This window comes from Ranitomeya variabilis, chromosome 4, assembly GCF_051348905.1.
Source record: "Ranitomeya variabilis isolate aRanVar5 chromosome 4, aRanVar5.hap1, whole genome shotgun sequence".
In the NCBI taxonomy this organism is placed as follows: domain Eukaryota; kingdom Metazoa; phylum Chordata; class Amphibia; order Anura; family Dendrobatidae; genus Ranitomeya; species Ranitomeya variabilis.
In genome coordinates this window covers 384,509,920-384,534,876 of record NC_135235.1, presented here as the reverse complement: position 1 = coordinate 384,534,876, position 24,957 = coordinate 384,509,920, and the positions used below count along the sequence as shown (strand labels likewise).

Sequence of the window (24,957 nt, the reverse complement as noted above, 5' to 3'; positions counted from 1 at the left end):
TGTCTTTGGAATGTGGGAGGAAACCGGAGTGCCCGGAGGAAACCCATGCAAACACGGGGAGAACATACACACTCCTTGCAGATGTTGTCCAAGGTGGGATTAGAACCCAGGACTCCAGTGCTGCAAGGCTGCAGTGCTATCCACTGAGCCACCGTGCTGCCCATAGCCAAGGGTTTGGCTATGGATCCTGCCAAGGTGGAATCGGTGGTGAACTGGCAGGAGCCATATTCCCTGAAAGCGGTGCAGCGCTTTTTGGGATTTATTAACTACTACTGCCAGTTCATTCCCCACTTCTCTACTCTGGCGGCTCGCTTGGTAGCTCTCACCAAGAAGGGAGCTACCCTAAGCTATGGTTTAAGGAGGTCTCTGAGGCCCTTGTCTCCTTAAAGTCCCATTTTTCTAGGGCTCCTGTGTTATGTTGGCCAGATGTGGATAAGCCCTTTATTCTGGAGGTGGATGCCCCTTCCGTCGGTGTGGGAGCTGTGTTATACCAGAAGGATACTAACAGTCGGAAACGGCCCTGCTTCTTCTCTAAGTCTTTCTCACTGGCGGAGAAGAATTATTCCATCGGGGACAGGGAGCTACTGGCCATGAAGTTGGCCTTCTCCAAGTGGAGATATCTCCTGGAAGGAGCTTGGTACCCCTTCCAGGTGTTCACTGACCATAAGAATCTGCTCTATCAGCGGCTAAATTCTCACCAGGCCAGGTGGACGCTATTCTTTTCCCGATTTAAGTTTACCATACACTTTCTCTCACGGGAGAAGAATTTACGGGCTGACACCTTGTCCCGTTCTTTTGTCTCTTCCGAAGAAGGGGACTAGCCACGGCTAATCGTTCCCTTGGAGAGTCTGCAAATGGTGGCTCCGGTTTTGCTAGAGTCAGTGCCTCCGGACAAGACTCTTGTACCACCGAACCGGTGGCCGGAGGTCCTCTCTTGGGCTCACACATCTAAGTTGGGTGGGCACTTCGGGACCAAGAGGACTACTGAGCTTCTGGCGAGGTCATATTGGTGACCGCGGATGGTACATGACATTAGGGACTACGTTCAGGCATGTGTTTCTTGTGCCAAGAACCGGCCTTCCTGGCAGAGGCCCATGGGCTTGATACATCCCCTGCGGTGGCAGATAAGCCCTGGGAAATGGTCGGGATGGACTTCATTTTGGGCTTGCCCAAGTCCCGTAACAAAACTGTCATCTGGGTAGTCACCAATCATTTCTCCAAGATGGTACATCTAGTTCCCTTTCCGCGTGTACCGTTGGCATGGGCTCTGGCCGTGCTTTTCGTGAAGCATGTCTTCCGTCTCCACGGGATGCCTGATAAAATAGTCGGTGACCAGGGTCCCCAGTTCGCTTCTCGGTTCTGGAGAGAGCTCTGTCGGCTGCTCAGTATTGAGCTTAATCTCTCCTCGGCATATCATCCCGAGACTAAAGGATTAGTGAAGAGGGCCAATCAGACAGTGGTCACGTATTTGTGGCACTTTGTCTCTGCCAGGCATGATGACGGCATCCTTGCTACCATGGGCAGAGTTTGCCCTTAATAATGCCGTCGCCGATTCTACAGGGCAGACACCGTTCCTCCTTAATTACGGTCAGCATACACGTGTTCCCGTGCCTATGCCTGTTTCGTTTTCTTACTCTAGGGTGGTAGACTGGGCTGTGGAGGCTCATAACATCTGGGACCGCACACAGGATGCCATTCAGGCCTATAAGGAGAGAATAAGGGTCTCTGCTGATGTGCATCGCCGCCCCACTCTGGTCTTTACGCCCAGCGACTTGGTATGGCTTTCAGCTCTTAATATCAAGCTGCACGTAGAGTCCACTAAGTTTGCTCCCCGCTATCTGAGTCCCTTTAAAGTCCTTGAACAAGTTAATCCTATAGTATATCACCTGTCTCTTCCACCGCGCCTAAATATCACTGATACCTTTCATGTCTTCTTCTTGAAACCCGTTCATATGCCTTGGTTTTCTGAGTCTTCTGCTGGGACTTGGGGATCGTCTTCGGACAACTTTGAGGTAAATGCTATTGTTGGTGCCAAGGTGGTGCATGGCAAATTTTTATGGGTTGATTGGAAGGGTCATGGTCCGGAGGATAGGACTTGGGAGCCGGTTGAGCACATCCGTGCCCCCCAGCTTATTGCGGCCTTTGAGCGTGATGAGGCTCACAGGGAGGGGCGCAATGTTAGGCATCGGGATTATTCCTCTGCATAGGATAGATCCCAAGCCTTATCTTCCTCTGCGGTCTCCCATTTAGTCTTGATCGCAGTGGATGCTGCTCAGCAAAAATGTCGGTCACAGCATCTTGTTCAGACTCGGGCTGTGCGCTTTGTTACTGCTGCCTCTCCAGGTTCAGCTATGGTAACTAATAATAGACAGCAGCAAGCTGTCATTCCTGAGACTAAGTCCTGGATTCGCTCTACTGAGCATGCTCGTGAGGTGGCAACCTCTCATTGGTGGTCGGTCGTCAGCTGCTCAGGTCCTGTGCTGGCTCCGGATTGGCCCGCGAGCAAGGTCCTGTCTGATTGGCACAGTCTATAAAAGAATCTTTGGCGTGCCCGTCGGTGCACTAAGGTCATTTATGTTTTGTGAGTATGTAGAACCTAATGGTAGTGTGGCTAATCTTGTCTGCGTGTGCTCAGAGCAGGCATATAGCCTTTAGAATTCCAGCACCTCCGGAGAGGAGTTTCAGTGAATTCAGGGCAGGCGTTAAGCCTTTAGAATTCCGGCACCTCCAGAGAGGAGTTTGTGCGAATGCTGTGTTTGTATCCACTACCTGTTCCCTTCCCCAGTGTGGGTAGCGTTTTCCTGTGAAGTTAACAGGGTCCATGTTTAGCGCCATACCTGCTCTGTTACTGTGTGCAAGTGACACAGCTCTACTGCAGAGCATATTTTCTGTTGCTGTGTGCGATTGACACAGTCTAGTGGGCTATATATTGAGTGACATTTAACTCAGTGCGAGCTAACTAGTGCTCGCTGTCTTGTTCTTCATACTAGCTGCAGTTTTCCATCTCTGTACGGTGGACCCCAGGTTGTGATCGCACTTCATCTTCAATTATATTTAGTGCGATCCGCCAATCCTAACAACCAGTCACTACCTCACACATGTATCTAAACCATTGTTCCTTTTGGAGAAAACCGTGGATGTATTGTATGTCCTACTAAAAAAATATTGTCTAGATCCTGGGTCTACCTTACCAAATTGATGGTTATATTAATAAGATCGGCCTTGTTTTTCAGCAGTTGGAAGAATTTTTGGGTGACAATGGTGAATTTGATGAAGAAGCTGAGGAGCAGAAATACTATAGGCGGAAGAGATTCCTGACAGTGAAAAGTGTTATATCTGCAAGTCTGGGAGTTGCCATGACATATGGTGTTTACCTAGGTACGTTGATAAGTGAATTTGACATCGGAAGTAACTCCTTATCATTGAAGTTACTATATAATCCTTCATTAAAATGAAAGCTACATTAAAAAAATTATTTTAAAAATGCCACCTTGCTAGAGAAATATTGTGGACAGACTGGGGTGAGACTAGACATTCGCTTAACCCATTCATAACTGATTTCATGTCGATTTTGTGTTTCGGACATTGATTTTTTCCTCTCCATTTTTCAAGAGCCATGACCTTTTTTTAAGTATTTTGTTTTTTGCAGGACAAATTGTAGTTTTGAATTACACCATTCTATTACAGTTCAATGTACTAAAAAGTGAGAAAAAAAAATTGAATTGCGGTCAAATGATAAAAAATTGAAATTCCAACATAGTGGGTTTTTTTTTATGATGTTTATTTTGATGTAATAATGACTGGGAAATATGATTTCTAAGGTCAATACACATAAATGCCTGAGCTGCAAGGTTATAAATGGTTGTCTGAGGAACATTCTGCTATGCTGAATGGACTTGGGCACATAAATCATCAAAATGTGCTACTGGCAGCACCCTAAATTCCAAAAAATGACATCCCAGATAAGCTTGATGGGACACAAGTCCGGAGATGCTGCAGGTCATGATAGCACATTTAGGCTACAATTCTGCGCACAGTAGCACTAACAACATGAGGCCTGGTGAAGTTCTGTTCAAAAATGACACTTTGCATAAATGGCTAGACCTCTGGTTCTACCACTAAATCAAGGCAATGTTGAGCTGTTAGTTTATCTGGAATGAACATTAGCGGGGTCTGACTAATGTACATTTTTCTATCCTATACCGTAATCCCCAAAGTAGAACTGGTATGACGCTCTCTCGCGACATTTGCTTCAGGGCGTGCCCCACGTGGTCTCCAGATCAATCCCTGGCTATCATTGCATCTAAGACAAACGTGGGACTAATCTCTGAAGAGAATATACCTCCATTGTTGCATTTACCATTTGGCATTTTGCTTTGCACCATGACATGATGTCAATGGAACATCTATAGCTGGATGTCTGGTAGCCCAATGTTGAGCAAGCGCCTTCTGATAGTTTGTGTAGACACTGTTTAATGCTTGGGTATGTGGCATCCAATTTCACTTGCAGTAAAGAACGGATCACTAAACACCATTCTTCTAATCTGATAATCCATCCATGCAGAGGTTCAGCTCTGTGCACCTCCTGCTGTAATTCCAGTTCCTTGTTCGCCAAACAACTAGAGCTGAAAAGTGCTGACTTCTTGGCTTGTGTACATTTTGATCTTCCAGAGTGATATACACCAAGGTTTCTCAGTTCAACTGGCACATTGACGAACAGGAGGCGTCACACAAACATCCCAGAAAACTTGATCAAATTCCAGAGGTTTCATGTGATTAAAAAATTGCTTTTAATTTAGTTTTTCTGCTCCTCTCACATTCCATACATTGGAGCTCAGTTCTTGAAAATGTGATCATCTGCAGATATCTACTAATTCCCCAATTTACATAACCTCACCCTTTTTGGTGTAGCAATCTCATTGTTTAGGAGTGTAAAATTCTAGCATCCCTAGTGATAGGGATACATCAACATTTTTTGTGACATGTTTGAAAATGGCATTAACCCCGTTCTGACATCGGGCGTAATAGTACGCCGATGTCGGACTCCCTCCCTTTGATGTAGGTTCTGGCGTTGAGCCCACATCTTTCCTGGCACACGTCAGCTGCTTTGAACAGCTTACATGTGCCCGTAATATACGCGGGTGGAATTGTGATCCACTCGCGGCTACTAACCCGTTAAATGCCGTTGTCAAACTCTGACAGCGGCATTTAACATGCGCTTCCAGCAATCTCGCTGGAAAACCGCCCATCGGTGACCCCCGTCACGTTATTGCGAGTCACCGATAGGTTGGCATGCCAACCAGAGGTCTCCTGCAGACCTCTATGGTTGTCACTGCCGGATTGCTATGAGTGCCTCCATGTGGTCGGCGAACATAGCAAGTGAGTAATTCTTCTACATACAGGTGATCTGATCATCGCCTGAATGTAGCAGAGCCGATCGGGTTATGGCAGCTTCTAGTTTCTCATGGAGACTATTGAAGCATGCCAAAAGTAAAAAAAAAAAAGTTTTTATAAATATAAAAAAAATAAAAGTTAAAATCACCCCCCTTTCGCCCAATTCAAAATAAAACAATAAAAAATAAATAAATCAACACATATACACATATTTGGTATCGCCGCTTTCAGAATCGCCTGATCTATCAATAAAAAAAGGTCTTACCTGATCGCTAAATGGTGTAGCGATAAAAAAAAGTAAAAATGCTAGAATTACGTTTTTTTTGTCGACGCAACATTGCATTAAAATGCAATAACGGACGAATAAAAAAATCATATCTGCACCAAAATGGTATAACGTTAGCTCAGCAAGCAAAAAATAAGCCCTCGCCCAACTTGATATCACGAAAAATGGAGACGCTACGGCTATCCGAAAATGGGACTTTTTTTTTTTTTTTACCAAAGTTTGGAATTTTTTTCACCACTTAGATAAAAAAGAACCTAGACATGTTTGGTGTCTATGAACTTGTAATAAAGGCACAGATGATTGGCCTTGGGGAGACCAAAACATCCAACACCGCGGAGACACCATCACGTGTTTCTCAACGCAGTGATCCAGAACACTGCCCCCATCCCTAAAGGGAAATATGCAAATGCATGTAGGATAGCTGCGGAGACACCATCACGTGTTTCTCAACGCAAGCAGTGAATAGCATGGTATGCTTGGCATAGGTGGTTTTCCTGTATTGGATGTTTTCCTTTATTGGACGCTGCCCTTCCCCTGGTTGTTCCCTCCTGGGGAAAGGCCTGGCTATTCACTGCTTGCGTTGAGAAACACGTGATGGTGTCTCCGCAGCTATCCTACATGTATGAACTTGTAATGGCCTGGAGAATCATAATAGCAGGTCAGTTTTAGCATTTAGTGAACATGGTAAAAAAGCAAAACAAAAAACAACTGTGGGATTGAACTTTTTTGCAATTTCACCGCACTTGGAATTTTTTCCCGTTTTCCAGTACACGGTATGTTAAAACCAATGGTGTCATTCTAAATTACAACTCGTCCCGCAAATCCTGACATGGACATTTTGACCAAAAAATCAAAAGTTATGGCTCTGGAAAGAAAGGGAGCAAAAAATGAAAATTCAAAACCAAAAATACTTCTGGTCGTTAACCTCTTTCTGATGTCGGACAGAATAGTACGTCCAATGGCAGAACCCCTGCTTTGAGGTGGGCTACAGCGGTGAGCCCACCTCAAAGCCGCGACACGTCAGCTGTTTTGAACAGCTGACATGTGCCCGCAATAGGAGCAGGCAGAATCGCGATCCGCCTGTGCCTATTAACTAGTTAAGTGCCGCTGTCAAACTCTGACAGCCGCATTTAACGCACCCTTCCGGCCATCAGGCCAGAAATACGCGCACCACTGACCCCCGTCACGTGATCTGGGGTCAGTGGTGCATCGGCATGACAATCAGAGGTCTCCCTGAAACCTCTATGGTTTGATGCCGGATTGCTATGAGTGCCACCTTGTGGTTGGCACTCATAGCAATGCAGCAATTCTACTATATAGGAGCGATCTGAGCAACGCTCCTATGAGGCTATTGAAGCATGACAAAAGTAAAAAAAAAAAAAAAAAAAGTTTTTTAAAAAATATGAAAAGAATAAAAAAAATAAGTTTAACCCCTTCCCGACATGCGCCGTACTAGTACTGCGCTGCCGGCACTGCATTAGTGCCAGCCGCAGTACTAGTACGGCGCCCCGATCACCGCGGTCTCACACTGAGCGCCGCGGTGATCGGGTGCGGGTGTCAGCTGTATATGACAGCTGACACCCCGCAGCAATGCCCACGATCGGCGCTATCGCCGATCGCGGGCATTTAACCCCTCTGATGCCGCTGTCAATAGTGACAGCGGCATAGCGGGGGATCGCGCAGGGACGGGGGCTCCCTGCACTCTCCCACCGGAGCAGCGCGATGAGATCGCGCTGCTCCGGTGACCTGGAAGGAGTCCCCGGATCCAAGATGGCCGCGGGACTCCTTCCGGGTCATGAGATGACCCTGCTTGCCGGCGCCTGCTGAGTATTCCTTATAGCAGGCGCCGGCAAGCCTCTGCAATGTGCCTGTCAGATCGGTGATCTGACAGAGTGCTGTGCACACTGTCAGATCACCGATCTGTGATGTCCCCCCCTGGGACAAAGTAAAAAAGTTAAAAAAAAAATTTCCACATGTGTAAAAAAAAAAGAAAAGAAAAATTCCTAAATAAAGAAAAAAAAAAAAATTCTCATAAATACATTTCTTTATCTAAATTAAAAAAAAAATCACACAATAAAAGTACACATATTTGGTATCGCCGCGTCCGTAACGACCCCACCTATAAAACTATATCACTAGTTAACCCCTTCAGTGAACACCGTAAAAAAAAAAAAAAAAAAAAAACAAGGCAAAAAACAACGCTTTATTCTCATACCGCCAAACAAAAAGTGGAATAACACGCGATCAAAAAGAAGGATATAAATAACCATGGTACCGCTGAAAACGACATCTTGTCCCGCAAAAAAAAAGCCGCCATACAGCATCATCAGCAGAAAAATAAAAAAGTTATAGTTCTCAGAATAAGGCGATGCAAAAACAATTATTTTTTTATATAAAATAGTTTTTATTGTGTAAAAGCGCCAAAACATAAAAACATTACATAAATGAGGTATCGCTGTAATCGTACTGACCCAAAGAATAAAACTGCTTTATCCTTTTTACCAAACGCGGAACGGTATAAACGCCCCCCCTAAAAGAATTTCAGGAATTGCTGGTTTTTGTTCATTCCGCCTCCCAAAAATCGGAATAAAAAGCGATCAAAAAATGTCATGTGCCCGAAAATGGTACCAATAAAAACATCAACTCGTCCCGCAAAAAACAAGATCTCACATCACTCTGTGGACCAAAATATGGAAAAATTATAGCTCTCAAAATGTGGTGATGCAAAAACTATTTTTTGCAATAAAAAGCGTCTTTTAGTGTGTGACGGCTGCCAACCATAAAAATCCGCTAAAAAACGCTATAAAAGTAAATCAAATCCCCTTAGGGAAAAATAATAAAATTTTAAAAAATATATTTATTTCCATTTTCCTGTTAGGCTACTTTCACACTAGCGTCGGTACGGGGCCGTCGCGCTGCGTCGGCCCGACATACCGACGCATACTGTGCAAGCGCCGCACCATGTGGGCAGCGGATGCTGTTTTTCCACGCATCCGCTGCCCCATTGTGAGGTGCGGGGAGGTGGGGACGGAGTTCCAGCCGCGCATGCGCGGTCGGAAATGGTGGACCGTCGGCACAAAAAAAGTTACATGTAACGTTTTTTGCTGCCGGCGGTCCGCCACAACACGACGCAACCGTCGCACAACGGTTGCGACGTGTGTCAATACGTCGCAATGCGTCACTAATGTTAGTCTATGGGGAAAAAAACGCATCCTGCAGATGACTTTGCAGGATGCGTTTTTTCGCCAAAACGAAGCATTGCGACGTATGCAAAAAAACGCTAGTGTGAAAGTAGCGCTAGGGTTAGGACTAGGGTTAGGGCTAGGGTTGGGGTTAGGGCTAGGGTTAGGGCTGGGGTTAGGGTTGGGGTTAGGGTTTCAGTTAGAATTGGGGAGTTTTCACTGTTTAGGCACATCAGGGGCTCTCCAAATGCGACATGGCGTCCAATCTCAATTCCAGCCAATTCTGCTTTGAAAAACTAAAACAGTGCTCCTTCCCTTCTGAGTTCTCCTGTGCGCCCAAACAGTGGTTCCCCCCAACATATGGGGTATCAGCGTTCTCAGGACAAGTTGGACAACAACTTTTGGGGTCCAATTTGTCCTGTTACCGTTGGGAAAATAAAAACGTGGGGGCTAAAATATCATTTTCGTGGAAAAAAATTTTTTTTTTATTATCGCGGCTCTGCGAGATAAACTGTGGTGAAACACTTGTTGGTTCAAAGTTCTCACAACACATCTAGATAAGTTTTCTGGGGGGTCTAGTTTCCAATATGGGGTCACTTGTGGGGGGTTTCTACTGTTTGGGTACATCAGGGGCTTTGCAAATGCAACATGACACCTGCAGACCAATCCATCTAAGTCTGCAATTCAAACGGCGCTCCTTCCCTTCCGAGCTCTGCCGTGCGCCCAAACAGTGGTTCCCCCCTATATATGGGGTATCAGCGTACTCAGGACAAATTGGACAACAACTTTTGTTGTCCAATTTCTCCTGTTACCCTTGGGAAAATAAAAACGTGGGGGCTAAAATATCATTTTCGTGGAAAAAAAAATGTTTTTATTTTCGCGGCTCTGCGTGATAAACTGTAGTGAAACACTAGTAGGTTCAAAGTTCTCACAACACATCTAGATAAGTTCCTCGGGGGGTCTAGTTTCCAATATGGGGTCACTTGTGGGGGGTTTCTACTGTTTAGGTACATCAGGGGCTCTGCAAATGCAACATGACACCTGCAGACCAATCCATCCAAGTCTGCATTTCAAACGGCGCTCCTTCCCTTCCGAGCTCTGCCGTGCGCCCAAACAGTGGTTCCCCCCAATGTATGGGGTATCAGCGTACTCAGGACAAATTGGACAATAACTTTTGTGGTCCAATTTCTCCTGTTACCCTTGGGAAAAAAAATTGCGGGCTAAAACATCATTTTGTGGAAAGAAAAAATGATTTTTTAATTTTCACAGCGCTACATTCTAAACTTTAGTGAAACAATTGGGGGTTAAAAGTGCTCACCACACATCTAGATAAGTTCCTTAGGGAGTCTTCTTTCCAAAATGGTGTCACTTGTGGGGGTTTCCACTGTTTAGGCACGTCAGGGGCTCTCCAAACACGACATGGGTTCCGATCTCAATTCCAGCCAATTTTGCATTGAAAAGTCAAATGGCGCTCCTTCCCTTCTGAGCTCTGCCATGCGCCCAAACAGTGGTTTATACCCATATATGAAGTATCAGCGTACTCAGGACAAATTGCACAACAACTTTTGGGGTCCAATTTATCCTGTTACCCTTGGGAAAATAAAAAATTTGGGGCAAAAAGATCATTTTTTGTGAAAATTAATATGAATTTTTTTTTACGGCTCTACATTATAAACTTCTGTGAAGCACTTGGAGGTTCAAAGTGCTCACTACACATCTAGATTAGTTCCTTAGAGGGTCTACTTTCCAAAATGGTGTCACTTGTGGGGGTTTCCACTGTTTAGGCATGTCAGGGGCTCTCCAAACACGACATGGGTTCCGATCTCAATTCCAGCCAATTTTGCATTGAAAGGTCAAATGGCGCTCCTTCCCTTCCGAGCTCTGCCATGCGCCCAAACAGTGGTTTATCCCCATATATGAAATATCAGCGTACTCAGGACAAATTGCACAACAACTTTTGGGGTCCAATTTATCCTGTTACCCTTGGGAAAATAAAAAATTTGGGGCAAAAAGATCATTTTTTTGTGAAAATTAATATGAATTTTTTTTTACGGCTCTACATATAAACTTCTGTGAAGCACTTGGAGGTTTAAAGTGCTCACCACACATCTAGATTAGTTCCTTAGAGGATCTACTTTCCAAAATGGTGTCACTTGTGGGGGTTTCCACTGTTTAGGCACATCAGGGGCTCTCCAATTGCGACATGGGTTCCGATCTCAATTCCAGCAAATCTTGCATTGAAAAGTCAAATGGCGCTCCTTCCCTTCCGAGCTCTGCCATGTGCCCAATCAATGGTTTACCCCAACATGTGGGGTATCGGCGTACTCAGGACAAATTGTACAACGACTTTTTGGTCCAATTTCTCCTGTTACCCTTGGTAAAATAAAACAAATTGGATCTGAAGTAAAAATTTTGTGAAAAAAAAGTTGAATGTTCAATTTTTTTTAAACATTCCAAAAATTCCTGTGAAGCACCTGAAGGGTTAAGAAACTTTTTGAATATGGTTTTGAGTACCTTGAGGGGTGCAGTTTTTAGAATGGTGTCACTTTTGGGCATTTTCTGTCATATAGACCCCTCAAAGTCACTTCAAGTGTGAGGTGGTCCGTAAAAAAAATGGTTTTGCTAATTTTGTTGCAAAAATGAGAAATCACTGGTCAACTTTTAACCCTTATGACTCCCTAACAAAAAAAATTATGTTTCCAAAATTGTGCTGATGTAAAGCAGACATGTGGGAAATGTTGATTTAAAACTATATTATGAGATATAACTCTCTAATTTAAGGGCATAAAAACTAAAAGTTTGAAAATTGCTAAATTTTCATAATTTTTGACAAATTTTTGTTTTTTTCACAAATAAATGCAAGTCATATCGAAGAAGTTTTACCACTATCATGAAGTACAATATGTCACGAGAAAACAATGTCAGAATCACCAGGATCTGTTGAAGCGTTTTAGAGTTATGACCTCATAAAGTGACAGTGGTCAGAATTCTAAAAATTGGCCGTGTCACTTAGGTGAAAACAGGCTTTGGGGTGAAGGGGTTAAATCACCCCCCTTTTGCCCCATTCAAAACAAAACAACAAAAATAAAAATAAACTCACATATTTGGTATCGCCACGTTCAGAATCGCCCGATCTATCAATAAAAAAAAGGATCAACCTGATCGCAAAATGCCAGAATTACGTTTTTTTGGTCGCCGCGAAATTGCAGTAAAATGCAGTAACGGGCAATCAAAAGATCGTATCTGCACAAAAATGGTATAATTAAAAACGTCAGCTCGGCGTGCAAAAAATGAGCCCCCACCGAACCAGAGATCACGAAAAATGAAGGTGCTACTGGTTTTGTAAAATTGCGCAATTTTTTTTTTCAGCAAAGTTTGGAATTTTTTTTCACCACTTAGATAAAAAAGAACTAGACATGTTTGGTGTCTATGAACTTGTAATTATAAACATAAAGGTGAATGACCTCGGGGAGATCAAAACATCAAACACCGCGGAGACACCATCACGTGTTTCTCAACGCAGTGATCCAGAACACTGCCCCCATCCCTTATGGGAAATATGCAAATGCATGTAGAAAAGCTGCGGAGACACCATCACGTGTTTCTCAACGCAAGCAATGAATAGTCCTCGGGGAGATCAAAACATCCTGGATCACTTCGTTGAGAAACACGTGATGGTGTCTCCACGGTGTTAGATGTTTTGATCTCCCCGAGGTCATTCACCCTTATGTTTATAGTCTTTTCACCAGGCACTGCTCCTAATAGCCAGTTTCCTACTTCACCCTGATGAGGGGCAAATACCCCGAAATATCTGTCTGTGGATGGATACCATGTTTTGGCATAGGTGGTTTTCCTTTATTGGATGCTGCCCTTCCTGTGGTTGTTCCTTCCCGGTGAAAGACCTGGCTATTCATTGCTTCCGTTGAGAAACACGTGATGGTGTCTCCACAGCTTTTCTACATGCATATGAACTTGTAATGACCTGGAGAATCATAATGGCAGGTCAGTTTTAGCATTTAGTGAACCTAGCAAAAAAACCAAAAAAGTGTAAGATTGCACTTTTTTTGCAATGTCACCGCACTTGGAATTTTGTTCCCGTTTTCGAGTACACAACATTCTAAAATCAATGATGTCGTTCAAAAATACCACTCGTCCCGCAAAAAATAAGCCCTCACTTGGCCATATTGACGGAAAAATAAAAAAGTTATGGCTCTGGGAAGGAGGGGAGCGAAAAACGAAAACGCAGAAACGAAAAAAGCTCTGGCCATGAAGAGGTTAAAGGGTTAATATTAACAGAATAAAATAGGGTGGCATAATCTCTCTTGTAATGTAAAGACATGACTGTAATCGCGCTATAGTTCTGTTTATTTTTATACCTTTGGTGAAGAAATCCGTTTTGTTATTCTCTAATCACCATTTGTAGTTTTCAATTAGATTTTGGTGCACGGGGGCCGGACTGTGCACTGGATGTTCTCCACCCTGTCTGTGATTCCCCTGTGTCTCCGCCCTTCTCCAATCTGAATGACAGGTCACTGCTGAGGTGTCAGAGGAGGCAGGTCATTCACAGACCGGATGCGGGCTGAGAGGCCGGCAATCACAGACAGGGATTGAGGAGAAGACCTCGTCTACAGTCTGGCCCCTGTGAATGAAATCTAATTAGCAGAAAACTTCAAATAGTTATTAAAGAAGAACCACAAAGTGTATTTCTTCACCAAAGGAACCAAACAGTATAACAGCGTCATTACAGGTATGTCTTTACTTTCCATTACAAAATCGTGCTGACAAGTTTTCTTTAACACCTTTTGTATTTTCCATTTTTGTTCTTTACTTTTTTTCCCCTACTCTTCCAAGAGCCATAACTGTTTTATTTTTGCATCACCACAGCCTTACTGTATTTTGCAGTAGGAGATGTAGTTGTGAATGGCACCATATTCACTTTACCATATATTAGAATAAATTCCAAGTGTGGTGCAATTCCTGAGCCTGTTTTATACTTCGACCATATGATGTATCGTTATGTTATTTGATCGCATAGAAATTTATTGAGAACAAGAAGTATTGATCCAATTAATAACTATAAATTTGACAATAGGGTGGATAATGAAGTGAAGTTGGAAGAGCTTTCAGTCTGTAGCCATTCATTTAAAGTGGTTGTGCAGCAACTGTCCTGCCCAGCATGCAGCAGCATCTCTCAACGCATGGTGCAACACCAAATATGATGCGTTGTGCAACCTTTTAAAATGATGACTCCAGAATTGATTGGATTGTGATTTGTTGCATATTGAATTCAGATCAGATTATTTTCTGGAAGAAAATGTTATTGAGTTGTACCTGTTTTTCCATGATGTAGGAACTGTCTGTTATCTACATCGCTCTGGTGGCTCATTATATTAACTTTTTTATGGTAGAAGGAAGAAAGCATTCTAGATATATACTGACATAAGTCATGCCATGATGATACCATCACTTTATTTCAGGGCTCCTTGAGATGCAGCTGATTCTACATTATGATGAAACTTACAGAGAAGTGAAATATGGCAATGTGGGATTGCAGGATATTGATAACAAGATGCTGATGGGTATTAACGTCACCCCAATTGTTGCCCTACTATATACACCTGTTCTTATCAGGTTAGTATGTATTGCATAGCTTACTGTAATGCAAGCTATTAGATTTGTGATCACTCGTAACACATTGAGAGGAGTCCATTGAAGACAAGAGTTCCCTGAATAAAAATGAAAAGTTAATATACTTGAGCTTTACATTTCAGGTATTTTGGTACAAAATGGATGATATTCCTGTCCTCTGGAATCTATGCTTTGTTTGTCTCCACCAACTACTGGGAAAAATACTACACACTTGTCCCTTCTGCCACAGTCATTGGAGCCATGATCGTCCCATTCTGGGCATCGATAGGCAATTACATTACTAGGTAAGACTTTGCTCATTCCATTGCTATGAAATGGACAAGCAGCCTAATCCTTCTTATACGATTTGGTTAATGCAACGTAAAACCCAGAATGTAAACTTGTGAGGACTTCTCATTTCAGGATGGCTCAAAGATATTATGAGTTTGTAAATTATAGAGAGGAGAATATGCGAGAAGAGCGCAGGCTGCCACGAGGAGCCAGTCACAAGTACATCATCATATTTCAGTGCATTTTCTTCTCTATCTTCCATGTAAGTGACCAGGGAATCTGTCACTAGGATTTTCCTGAGAGCAGCATAATGTAGTGACAAAGACCTTGATTTTAGCAATGTGTCACATACTAAGCTGCTTGCTGTAGTTTTGGTACAGTCACTGTTACGGACTGACCTGGTTGGAGTAATGATATTGCAACCACTAGGGGCAGCACCAGGCAGGTGGCGTAGTTTGGATTAGCCAAGGAGTTGATACACAGGAACAGCAATGTAGTTTGAAGGAATAAGCAGGAATCGTAGTCAAGGAAGCCAGGGGTCTTTTACCAGGAGCAGCAGTGTCGTTTGAAGGAATAAGCAGGAATCGTAGTCAAGGACGCCAGAGGTCGATATCAGGAACAGAAATGTAGTATGGAGAAGCAGCAGGTGGAAGGAAGCTTGATTAAAGGCAGGTAGCTCAGTAATCACGCAAGGAACTGAGAGCAGGACCAGGTTTAAATAGGGTGTGCAATCAGAACGAGCCAATCAGGAACTCAGGGTGGTAACCAACAGGAAACTCAGGGAGGAGACATCAGCAACAACATAGGCTCAAGTATTTGCATAAGCACAGAACTGTCCTTCTGAGCTGAATAGCTGAGAAGGAAAAGCTTCCGACTAGTGCACAGGAGCTGCTGGGTTCGAATCATGACAGTCACTGTTTTATCAGAGGAAATAATCACTAGAGGACTAGTAAACCTACTGTTATGTAGTCCTACATATGAATGGGTTCTGTGTAACCCTGCCCCCACCACTGATTGACAGTTTTCTGTCTATGCACAGTGTACTCAAAAAGCTGTCAATCAATGGTGTGAGTGGGGTTATACAGAACTTAGCATTCAGAGAAGTGATAGGTCTACAGAAGATAAAGCTAAGATTGTATCAAAACTGCATTAAGCATCTCGGTAACATCGATGGAATCAGGGTCTCTGCCCCTGCAAACCCGGTGACAGATTTCTGTCATTAGTACATATATAGGTTAGTATATTATGAGACAAATAATATATAAACCATGTGCACACCCCAGGTCTCTCTTTTCTTCAGAGATTTCTGTCTCAGTCATTCTTACAGCTTCCATCTGTCTCGCTTTTCTCTTTACAGTTGTGTTTTATCTTATCCCAGTTCCCAGTTTACTTCTTCCTCAGCAAATTCTTATATGGGTATAACCACACATTATGTGACGTCAAGCAGTGCGGTAAGTGAGCAGCTGCCATTTCTCCCCCTAGAGTAAGTACGACCTGCAATGTATCCCATGCCCTCTTTACAGGAGCCTCCATCCAATCTGGACTTCTTCCAGGATTCAATTTGACTGTGCTCCATTCTCTGCCATCCAGTGTGAATCTTATCTATATGGAAAGCGCTCTTATGCTGGTAGCCCTGTCATCTATGATTTTGGTAAGAGAGGTGAAAATTTGTTCTCAACAGCCATTGAAAATGATGTGTCTGATGCTTCTACTTAACATATTTGTTCAGATCCTGATTCTCTGCGGTTCTGCATATCGCCCAACCGAAGAAATCGATCTCCGTAGTATCGGCTGGGGAAATATATTCCAGCTACCCTTCAAACATGCCAGAGATTATCGCCTGCGTTGTTTGGCTCCTTACTTCCTTTACACTGGATTTGAGGTTCTGTTTGCCTGCACGGGGTTCGCTCTGGTGAGTTACACTGCCAGTTGCGTGATGATGATGCCATTTATATGATTGCCTAATAATTCTAACCATACGTAGTTGACTGTTCAGCAGATCTGCAATGGGAAATAATAAAAGGTAAAATCATGTTGATTACTATGGGCAGTCTGCATTCACTTCCATGCATGAGGCCCTCCCTATGACATTTTTTCCACTGCCTTCTGCAGACCTTAAGTGCAGATCAGAAATCAAGACAAATCATAACTTTATCATTTATGCTTTTTGCGCTTACTCATTGATGTTTTCTCTTTATCAAACAGGGTTATGGGGTGTGCTCTCTTGGTCTGGAGAATCTTCCTTATCTCCTAACAGCTTATGGTGCGTCATGCTGCGTTTTCTCTTCCCTTGCACTTTCTTTACTCCGCCTTCCAAGACAAATCCCATTGCTAGTTGGACCATTACTCCATTCCTGTCTCCTGATTGGACTTTTTTTCTGGAGTCCAACCCCAAGGGATCAGTCCCAGAGTCCTGTGTTGTATTTGGTGGCAGTCCTGTGGGGCATTGGCAGTGCCCTAAACAAGACCAGTGTCAGCAGTGAGTATTGGTTTTGTCTCTTACTGACTTGGACACTTTGCTCTTTTGATTTGTTTTTAGGTAATTATTTCAAGGAAACATATTGAAAATTCGGATATATAAAAAAAAGTAAGCCCGTGCACAAACAATGCAGCATGGATTTTCCTGCAGATTTCACTGCTTTCATTACAGTCAATAAATTCACTGGTAGTCCACAAGAATTAAAGGAGTTGTCCACTACACAGACAACCCCTTCTCAATCCCTATGTTTCTCCCCAGGAAAATAATAACATTTATCTATACTCACCGCCTAGCTGTGATAACATTTGCTTTCCCGGGGCTCGCGTGACATTGTTATGTTACGTAATCCATGCTGCCAATCAGCACTGCCTTCACGCTCCTCTCCTACAGATGTAGTTGACATTCGGAGGACATTAGAGCTCTGAATACTCTTTGTATTCCTCTGGATGTCTGATTTGTCCAAAGGGCAGGGAAAGAGCGAGTGAAGCGCTGATTGGTTGCAGGGATCATGTGACATAACAATGTCACACAAGCCCCAATAGAGTCAGTGCTGGCATCGCTGGAATGGCGCCAGCACCAGAGGTGAGTATAAATGTTATTCCTTTACTGGGGGAAAACATGGCGATTGAGAAGAGGTTGTTCAACTAGTGGACAACCCCTTTAGGCCGAAGACTAAGCTTACTGTATGCTGAATTACTGCAACATGATCTCAAAACTACATTTATTTATCCAAAGAAAAGGAGCACATTTCTAAATGTATTTTAGTGGTCCTTGCGATCATAAAGAAATTTTATTGTCCGACTATACTGCAAAAACAGAAAAATAGAGTTTATGAAAATAGCAAAAATTACACCCCATGTATCACGAAAAAAAATGCAAAAGTTATTTGAGTATCCGAGCAATAGAAAAATGTATAGCTTTTTAAATGACATGTTTCGATAAAAGCTGAAAATAACTGGTGAGGAACGGTAGATGGCGCGGTCCTAAACTGGTTAAGCATCTATTAAAGAACAATATTTCCAGTGCTGTAACTGGACAGTTCCTGAAAACAACATTTACCTCCTTTGCTGCTGCAAGCCCAACAATGAGGTATAGGTCACATAATTGGGCTGCTTATTTACGGATGTTTTCTTTCCTCCAGTTTTAATAGGCATGTTTTATGAGGACAAAGGACGTCAAGACTTTGTTTTCACCATCTACCACTGGCTCCAAGCACTTGCTATATTTATTGTATATCTCTGGTCTGGACTGCCCATGATGGTAAGTAAATCATATAATCCATTTATCATTCTCTAAAAGGGCTTTATAGCCATCATAGAATAGGCCATCCTTATTGATGGGTATGAATCTGACTGTTGGCAACCTCTGCTTTCAATTATAAAAGGCCGGAGAAACCATTTATGTTTAATAGAACATACACAGTTCACAGGCTAGATGTTTCATTGAAGGTAGACTTAAGTCCATCAAGTTCATCCTATAACCTAACATGTTTGAACCAGAGTGAGGCAAAAACCCTAAATACCCGATATCAGGGGAAAAGTTTCTTTCAACTCCACATCTGGCAATTAGACTAGTTTCCTGGATCAATGTCCCTTTACAGAATCTAGTACCCATAACTTGAAAAAAATTATGTTTTTTTTAAGAACGACATCCAGGTCTCCTTGTACTTTTTTAGTGAATCAAAAATTACAACATCATGTGGCAGAGAGTTCCATGGTCTCACTGCTCTTACAGGGAAGAATTTGCATCTGTGATAATGATTACAATTTCTTTCCTCTAGAAGTTGAGGCTGATGCCTCCATGTTACAATTGCAGGCCTACAGTGGGGGAAATAAGTGTTTGATACACTGCTGATTTGCAAGTTTTCCCACCTACAAAGAATGGAGAGGTCTGTAATTTTTATCGCAGGTACACTTCAACTGTGAGAGACAGAATCTTAAAATAAAACCCAGAAAATACATGGTATGATTTTTAAATAATTAAATTGCATTTTATTGCATGAAAAAAGTAAATGATCACCTACCAACCAACAAGAATTCTGGCTCTCACAGACCGGTTAGTTTTTCTTTAAGAAGCCCTCCTACTCTGCCCTCAATACCTGTGTTAATCGCACCTGTTTGAACGTGCTAGCTGTATAAAAGACACTCAATCAAGCACACTCCAACCTCTCCACCAAGGCCAATACCAAAGAGCTATCTAAGGACACCAGGGAAAAAACTGTAGACCTGCACAAGGCTTGGATGGGCTACAGGACCGTAGGCAAACAGCTTGGTGAGAAGGCAACAACTGTTGGCACAATTATTAGAAAATGGAAGAAATATAAGATGACTGTGAATCTTCCTTGGTCTGGGGCTCCATGCAAAATCTTACCTTGCTAGGTAAGGATGACTCTGAGAAAGATTAGGAGTCAGCCCAGAACTACGCAGAAGGACCTGGTTAATAACATAAAGAAAGCTGGGACCACAGTCTCAAAATTACCATTAGTAACACACTACGCCATCATGGATTAAAATCCTGAAGGGCACACAAGGTCCACCTGCTCAAGGCAGTACATGTCCAGGCCTATTCACCAATGACCATGTAGATGATCCAGAGGAGGCATGGAAGAAGGTCATGTGGTCAGATGAGACCAAAATAGAAGTGTTTGGAGGAAGAAGAAGGATGAGTACAACCCTAAGTACACCATCTGAACCGTGAATCATACTGGAGAAAACATCATACTTTGGGAATATTTTTCTGCAAAGGGGACTGGACACCTGCACCGTATTGAAGGGAGGATGGTGTCATGACGCTGTTGCCGGGTGTCCCGGGGTCCAGTGGCTCCTTTCCTGTTCCACCCACCCTATTCCCTGGATTACTTCTGATGGTGAAGATGCCAGGGCCTCGTAACTTGCCTTATCTCCTGAATCCGCCCTCTGTCTGTACCCATCCCCCACCCAAGGAGGAGGGGAGCTATAGTGTACTGTATTATACCAACCAGACTAACAAGGTAATACAAACAGGGGTAACGAAAAATACCAAACATACAAATATACTCATACATAAAACAGAGTAATGCATGGGGGAGTGGAGGATGGGGTTAAACCAAAGTAGGAGAAGAAAGGGAATTATCATTCACTCAAAGCCTAGCAACAGTCACAGATAAACTCACCAATCACCTTCTCCTATAATAACCACCAACAGCCTCTAGCCATGCAGCATAAGCTACTCTGACAATGAGTGCTAGCCAGGGCCTAGTTTGTATAGGAGGCTAACAGTGCACAGCTGAGAGCCTTAACACTCCAGGAGTTCTTAACAGAGCAGATTAACCCCTGCACTGCCAAAAGAAATTTCACCATTTAATAAGAAGGTGAAGTGCTTCTAATCAGTGCAGGAGTAGGAGAAATCAGACGCTGCGGTCTTCTGGCTCTTCTCTGACACGGTAAACCTGTGACATTTGGATGGTGTCATGTATTACGAAATTTCAGCCAACAACCTCCTTCCCTCAGTATGAGCATTGAATATGGGTCGTGACTGGGTCTTCCAGGATGACAATGATCCGAAACACACAGCCAGGGCAACTAAGGCGTGGCTCCTTAAAAATCTCTCAATTCTTTGTAAGTGGGAAAACTTGCAAAATCGGCAGTGTATCAAATACTTATTTTCTCCACTGTAGGTCTAAAAAGCTCATTAGAAAGATTTCTGTATTGTTTCCTTCATATATTTGTATACATTGTAATAAGATAACCTGTCTTGGTATTGCAGTCCATCCATTCTCATAATAACCTTGGTTGCTTTTTTTCCTCCACTCGCTCTAGTTCAGCTATGTCTTTCTTATACACTAGAGACCAAAATTGTAAACAGGATTCTAAGTGTGGTTGCACTAGTGACTTGTATAGAGGCACAACTGTCTCCTTATCATGAGAATCTATGCCTCTTTTAACCCTTTCCCATCTTGGACGTATCCATACTTTCCTGGGTCTAACTGACCTGGGACATGTGGATACGTCCCAGCGATTTCGGCACTATTGCTGCCAGGTGTCAGCTGATTCTGACACCTCAGGAGCTCTACCAATGTGACATGGCACCCTCAAAACATTCCAGCAAAATCTGAACTCCAATATGGTGCTTCTTCCCTTCTGAGCTTTGCACTGTGCCTCAAAAGTATTATTCCCTGACATATAGGGTACTGGCGTACTCAGAAGAAACTGCACAAGAAATTGTATGGTGCAATTTCTCCTGTTACCCTTGTGAAAATAAAAAAAAAATGGGGCTAAAATGACAGTTTTGTGGGGAAAATGGGATTATTTTATTTTCACGGCACAGCTTTACAAACTTCTGTGAAGCACTTGGAGGTTCAGGGTGCTCACAACACATCTAAATACATTCCTTGAGGGGTCTAGTTTCCAAAATGGGGTCACTTGTGGGGTTTTTCCACTGTTTTAGGCACATCAGGGGCTCTCCAAATGCGACAGGGCATCCGCTATTGTACGCTCGTTCCCTTGTGCACTTTGCCGTGTTCACAAACAATGTTTTTCTCCTACATATGGGGTATCAGCATGCTCAGGAGAAAAAAACAGTTAGGCTGGTTTCACACTTGCGTTTTTGTCCGCTGCTTTTTAGCGCTAAAAAACGCATGCGTTTTTTTTTCTATACTTAACATTAAAAAACGCATGCGTTTTTAGCGTGCGTTTTGACGCATTTTCAGCAACGCATGCGTTTTTTGACGCGTGCGTTCATTTGCAAAAATGCAACCTGTAGTAATTTCTAGCGGCGTTTTTTTGCCGCAAAAAAACGCATGCGTTTATTAGCGGCAAAAAAATGTATTGCTGTCTATGTAAACGCATGCGTTTTTAAGCACATGCGTTTGCTTGCGTTAAAAACGCATGCGTTTTTATAGAAAAACACAAGAAAACACAAGAAAAAACAAGAAAACCCTAACCCTAACCCTAAACACAAGAAAAAACAAGAAAACCCTAACCCTAACCCTACCCCTAACCCTAACCCTGACAAGCCACCCCCACCATCAAGGTGATAAAGGGATCCGAACCCTAACCCTATATGACAGTCAATACTCTACGAGTTTATATTTTTAGTACTCTATAGCAATATCGTATATCTTGGGGTGTCCACATTGAACAAAGCTTTTTATTAGAAGAATGTCCTGGTCACCAGGTCAACATAATAGCCAATTCCTATGGTTCCCTAGGATCCCTAGGGTTAGGGGTAGGGTTAGGGGTAGGGTTAGGGTTTGGATCCCTTTATCACCTTGATGGTGGGGGGTGGCTTATCAGTGACCTGGTGACCAGGACATTCTTCTAATAAAAAGCTACCCCTAACCCTAACCCTAGGGATCCTAACCCTAACCCTATCCATAACCCTAACCCTAACCCTAGCTATTTCTGTTTATAGTGGGTTTTCTAGTTGATTTTGATGATTGGCAGCTGTCACACACTTCTCAGCATGCGATTAAAAAACGCAAACGCTGGAAAAAACGCATGTAAACGCGGCAAAACGCCGCATTTTTTTTTCTGCATGCAAAAACTTATGCGTCTAAAAAACGCGGCGTTTTGCCGCGTTTACATGCGTTTTTTCACCACATGCGTTTTTTTTAAAAACGCTGCAGATCAAAACGCAAGTGTGAAACCAGCCTTAAATGTTCATTTTTTTCCACATTCCAAAAATTCCTGTGAAGCACCTGAAGGGTTAGTAAACTTCTTGAATATGGTTTTGAGCATGTTGAGGGGTGCAGTTTTTAGAATGGTGTCACTTTTGGGTACTTTTGTCTTATAGACTCCTAATGTCACTTTAAATGTGAGGTGGTCCCTAAAAAAGCGGTTTTGTAAATTTTGTTGGAAAATTAGAAATCGCTGGTCAACTTTTACCTTTTATAACTTCGTAACAAAAATTTTTTTTTAGAAAAAATTGTGCTGATGTAAAGTAGACATGTGGGAAATGTTATTTATTAACTACAGTCAAGGCTAAAAGTATTGACACCCCTGCAATTCTGTCAGATAATACTCAGTTTCTTCCTGAAAATGATTGCAAATACAAATTCTTTGGTATTATTATCTTCATTTAATTTGTCTTAAATGAAAAAGCACAAAAGAGAATGAAGCAAAAAGCAAAACATTGATCATTTCACACAAAACTCCAAAAATGGGCCAGACAAAAGTATTGGCACCCTCAGCCTAATGCTTGGTTGCACAACCTTTAGCCAAAATAACTGCGACCAACCACTTCCGGTAACCATCAATGAGTTTCTTACAATGCTCTGCTGGAATTTTAGACCATTCTTCTTTGGCAAACTGCTCCAGGTCCCTAATATTTGAAGGGTGCCTTCTCCAAACTGCCATTTTTAGATCTCTCCACAGGTGTTCTATGGGATTCAGGTCTGGACTCATTGCTGGCCACCTTAGAAGTCTCCAGTGCTTTCTCTCAAACCATTTTCTAGTGTTTTTTGAAGTGTGTTTTGGGTCATTGTCCTGCTGGAAGACCCATGACCTCTGAGGGAGACCCAGCTTTCTCACACTGGGCCCTACATTATGCTGCAAAATTTGTTGGTAGTCTTCAGACTTCATAATGCCATGCACACAGTCAAGCAGTCCAGTGCCAGAGGCAGCAAAGCAACCCCAAAACATCAGGGAACCTCCGCCATGTTTGACTGTAGGGACCGTGTTCTTTTCTTTGAATGCCTCTTTTTTTTCTCCTGTAAACTCTATGTTGATGCCTTTGCCCAAAAAGCTCTACTTTTGTCTCATCTGACAGAGAACATTCTTCCAAAACGTTTTAGGCTTTTTCAGGTAAGTTTTGGCAAACTCCAGCCTGGCTTTTTTATGTCTCGCGGTAAGAAGTGGGGTCTTCCTGGATCTCCTACCATACAGTCCCTTTTCATTCAGGCGCCGACGGATAGTACGGGTTGACACTGTTGTACCCTCGGACTGCATGGCAGCTTGAACTTGTTTGGATGTTAGTCGAGGTTCTTTATCCAACATCCGCACAATCTTGCGTTGAAATCTCTTGTCAATTTTTCTTTTCCATCCACATCTAGGGAGGTTAGCCACAGTGCCATGGGCTTTAAACTTCTTGATGACACTGCGCACGGTAGACACAGGAACATTCAGATCTTTGGAGTTGGACTTGTAGCCTTGAGATTGCTCATGCTTCCTCACAATTTGGTTTCTCAAGTCCTCAGACAGTTCTTTGGTCTCCTTTCTTTTCTCCATGCTCAATGTCGTACACACAAGGACACGGGACAGAGGTTGAGTCAACTTTAATCCATGTCAACTGGCTGCAAGTGTGATTTAGTTATTGCCAACACCTGTTAGGTGCCACAGGTAAGTTACAGGTGCTGTTAATTACACAAATTAGAGAAGCAGCCCATGATTTTTCGAACAGTGCCAATACTTTTGTCCACCCCCTTTTTTATGTTTGGTGTGGAATTATATTCAATTTGGCTTTAGGACAATTCTTTTTGCGTTTTTTCATTTAAGACAAATTGAATGAAAATAATAATACCAAAGAATTTGTGTTTGCAATCATTTTCAGGAAGAAACAGTATTATCTGACAGAATTGCAGGGGTGTCAATACTTTTGACCATGACTGCATTTTGTGTGACACAGCTCTCTGATTTAAGGGTATAAGAATGCAAAGTTTGAAAATTGCTAAATTTTCACCAAATTTCCATTTTTTTCACAAATAAACACAAGTCATATCG

At 42.8% G+C, this 24,957-nt stretch overlaps 1 protein-coding gene across 3 annotated transcripts in view; it reads left to right on the top strand.

Moving 5' to 3' along the window:
- The window catches only part of UNC93B1 (unc-93B1 regulator of TLR signaling), a 56,779-nt gene that overhangs the window by 20,054 nt on the left and 11,768 nt on the right, over positions 1 to 24,957 (top strand). For 2 of the 3 annotated variants that reach the window (XM_077250836.1, XM_077250834.1), the window contains 9 exons: positions 3,234 to 3,378; positions 14,340 to 14,493; positions 14,634 to 14,795; positions 14,914 to 15,043; positions 16,139 to 16,232; positions 16,305 to 16,432; positions 16,511 to 16,693; positions 16,987 to 17,260; positions 18,402 to 18,520. In XM_077250836.1, coding sequence (XP_077106951.1) covers positions 3,357 to 3,378; positions 14,340 to 14,493; positions 14,634 to 14,795; positions 14,914 to 15,043; positions 16,139 to 16,232; positions 16,305 to 16,432; positions 16,511 to 16,693; positions 16,987 to 17,260; positions 18,402 to 18,520 — 1,266 coding nt within the window. In that variant the 5' untranslated portion in view covers positions 3,234 to 3,356. The remainder of the gene's footprint in view (positions 1 to 3,233; positions 3,379 to 14,339; positions 14,494 to 14,633; positions 14,796 to 14,913; positions 15,044 to 16,138; positions 16,233 to 16,304; positions 16,433 to 16,510; positions 16,694 to 16,986; positions 17,261 to 18,401; positions 18,521 to 24,957) is intronic. The other variant, XM_077250835.1, reaches the window with a different exon arrangement.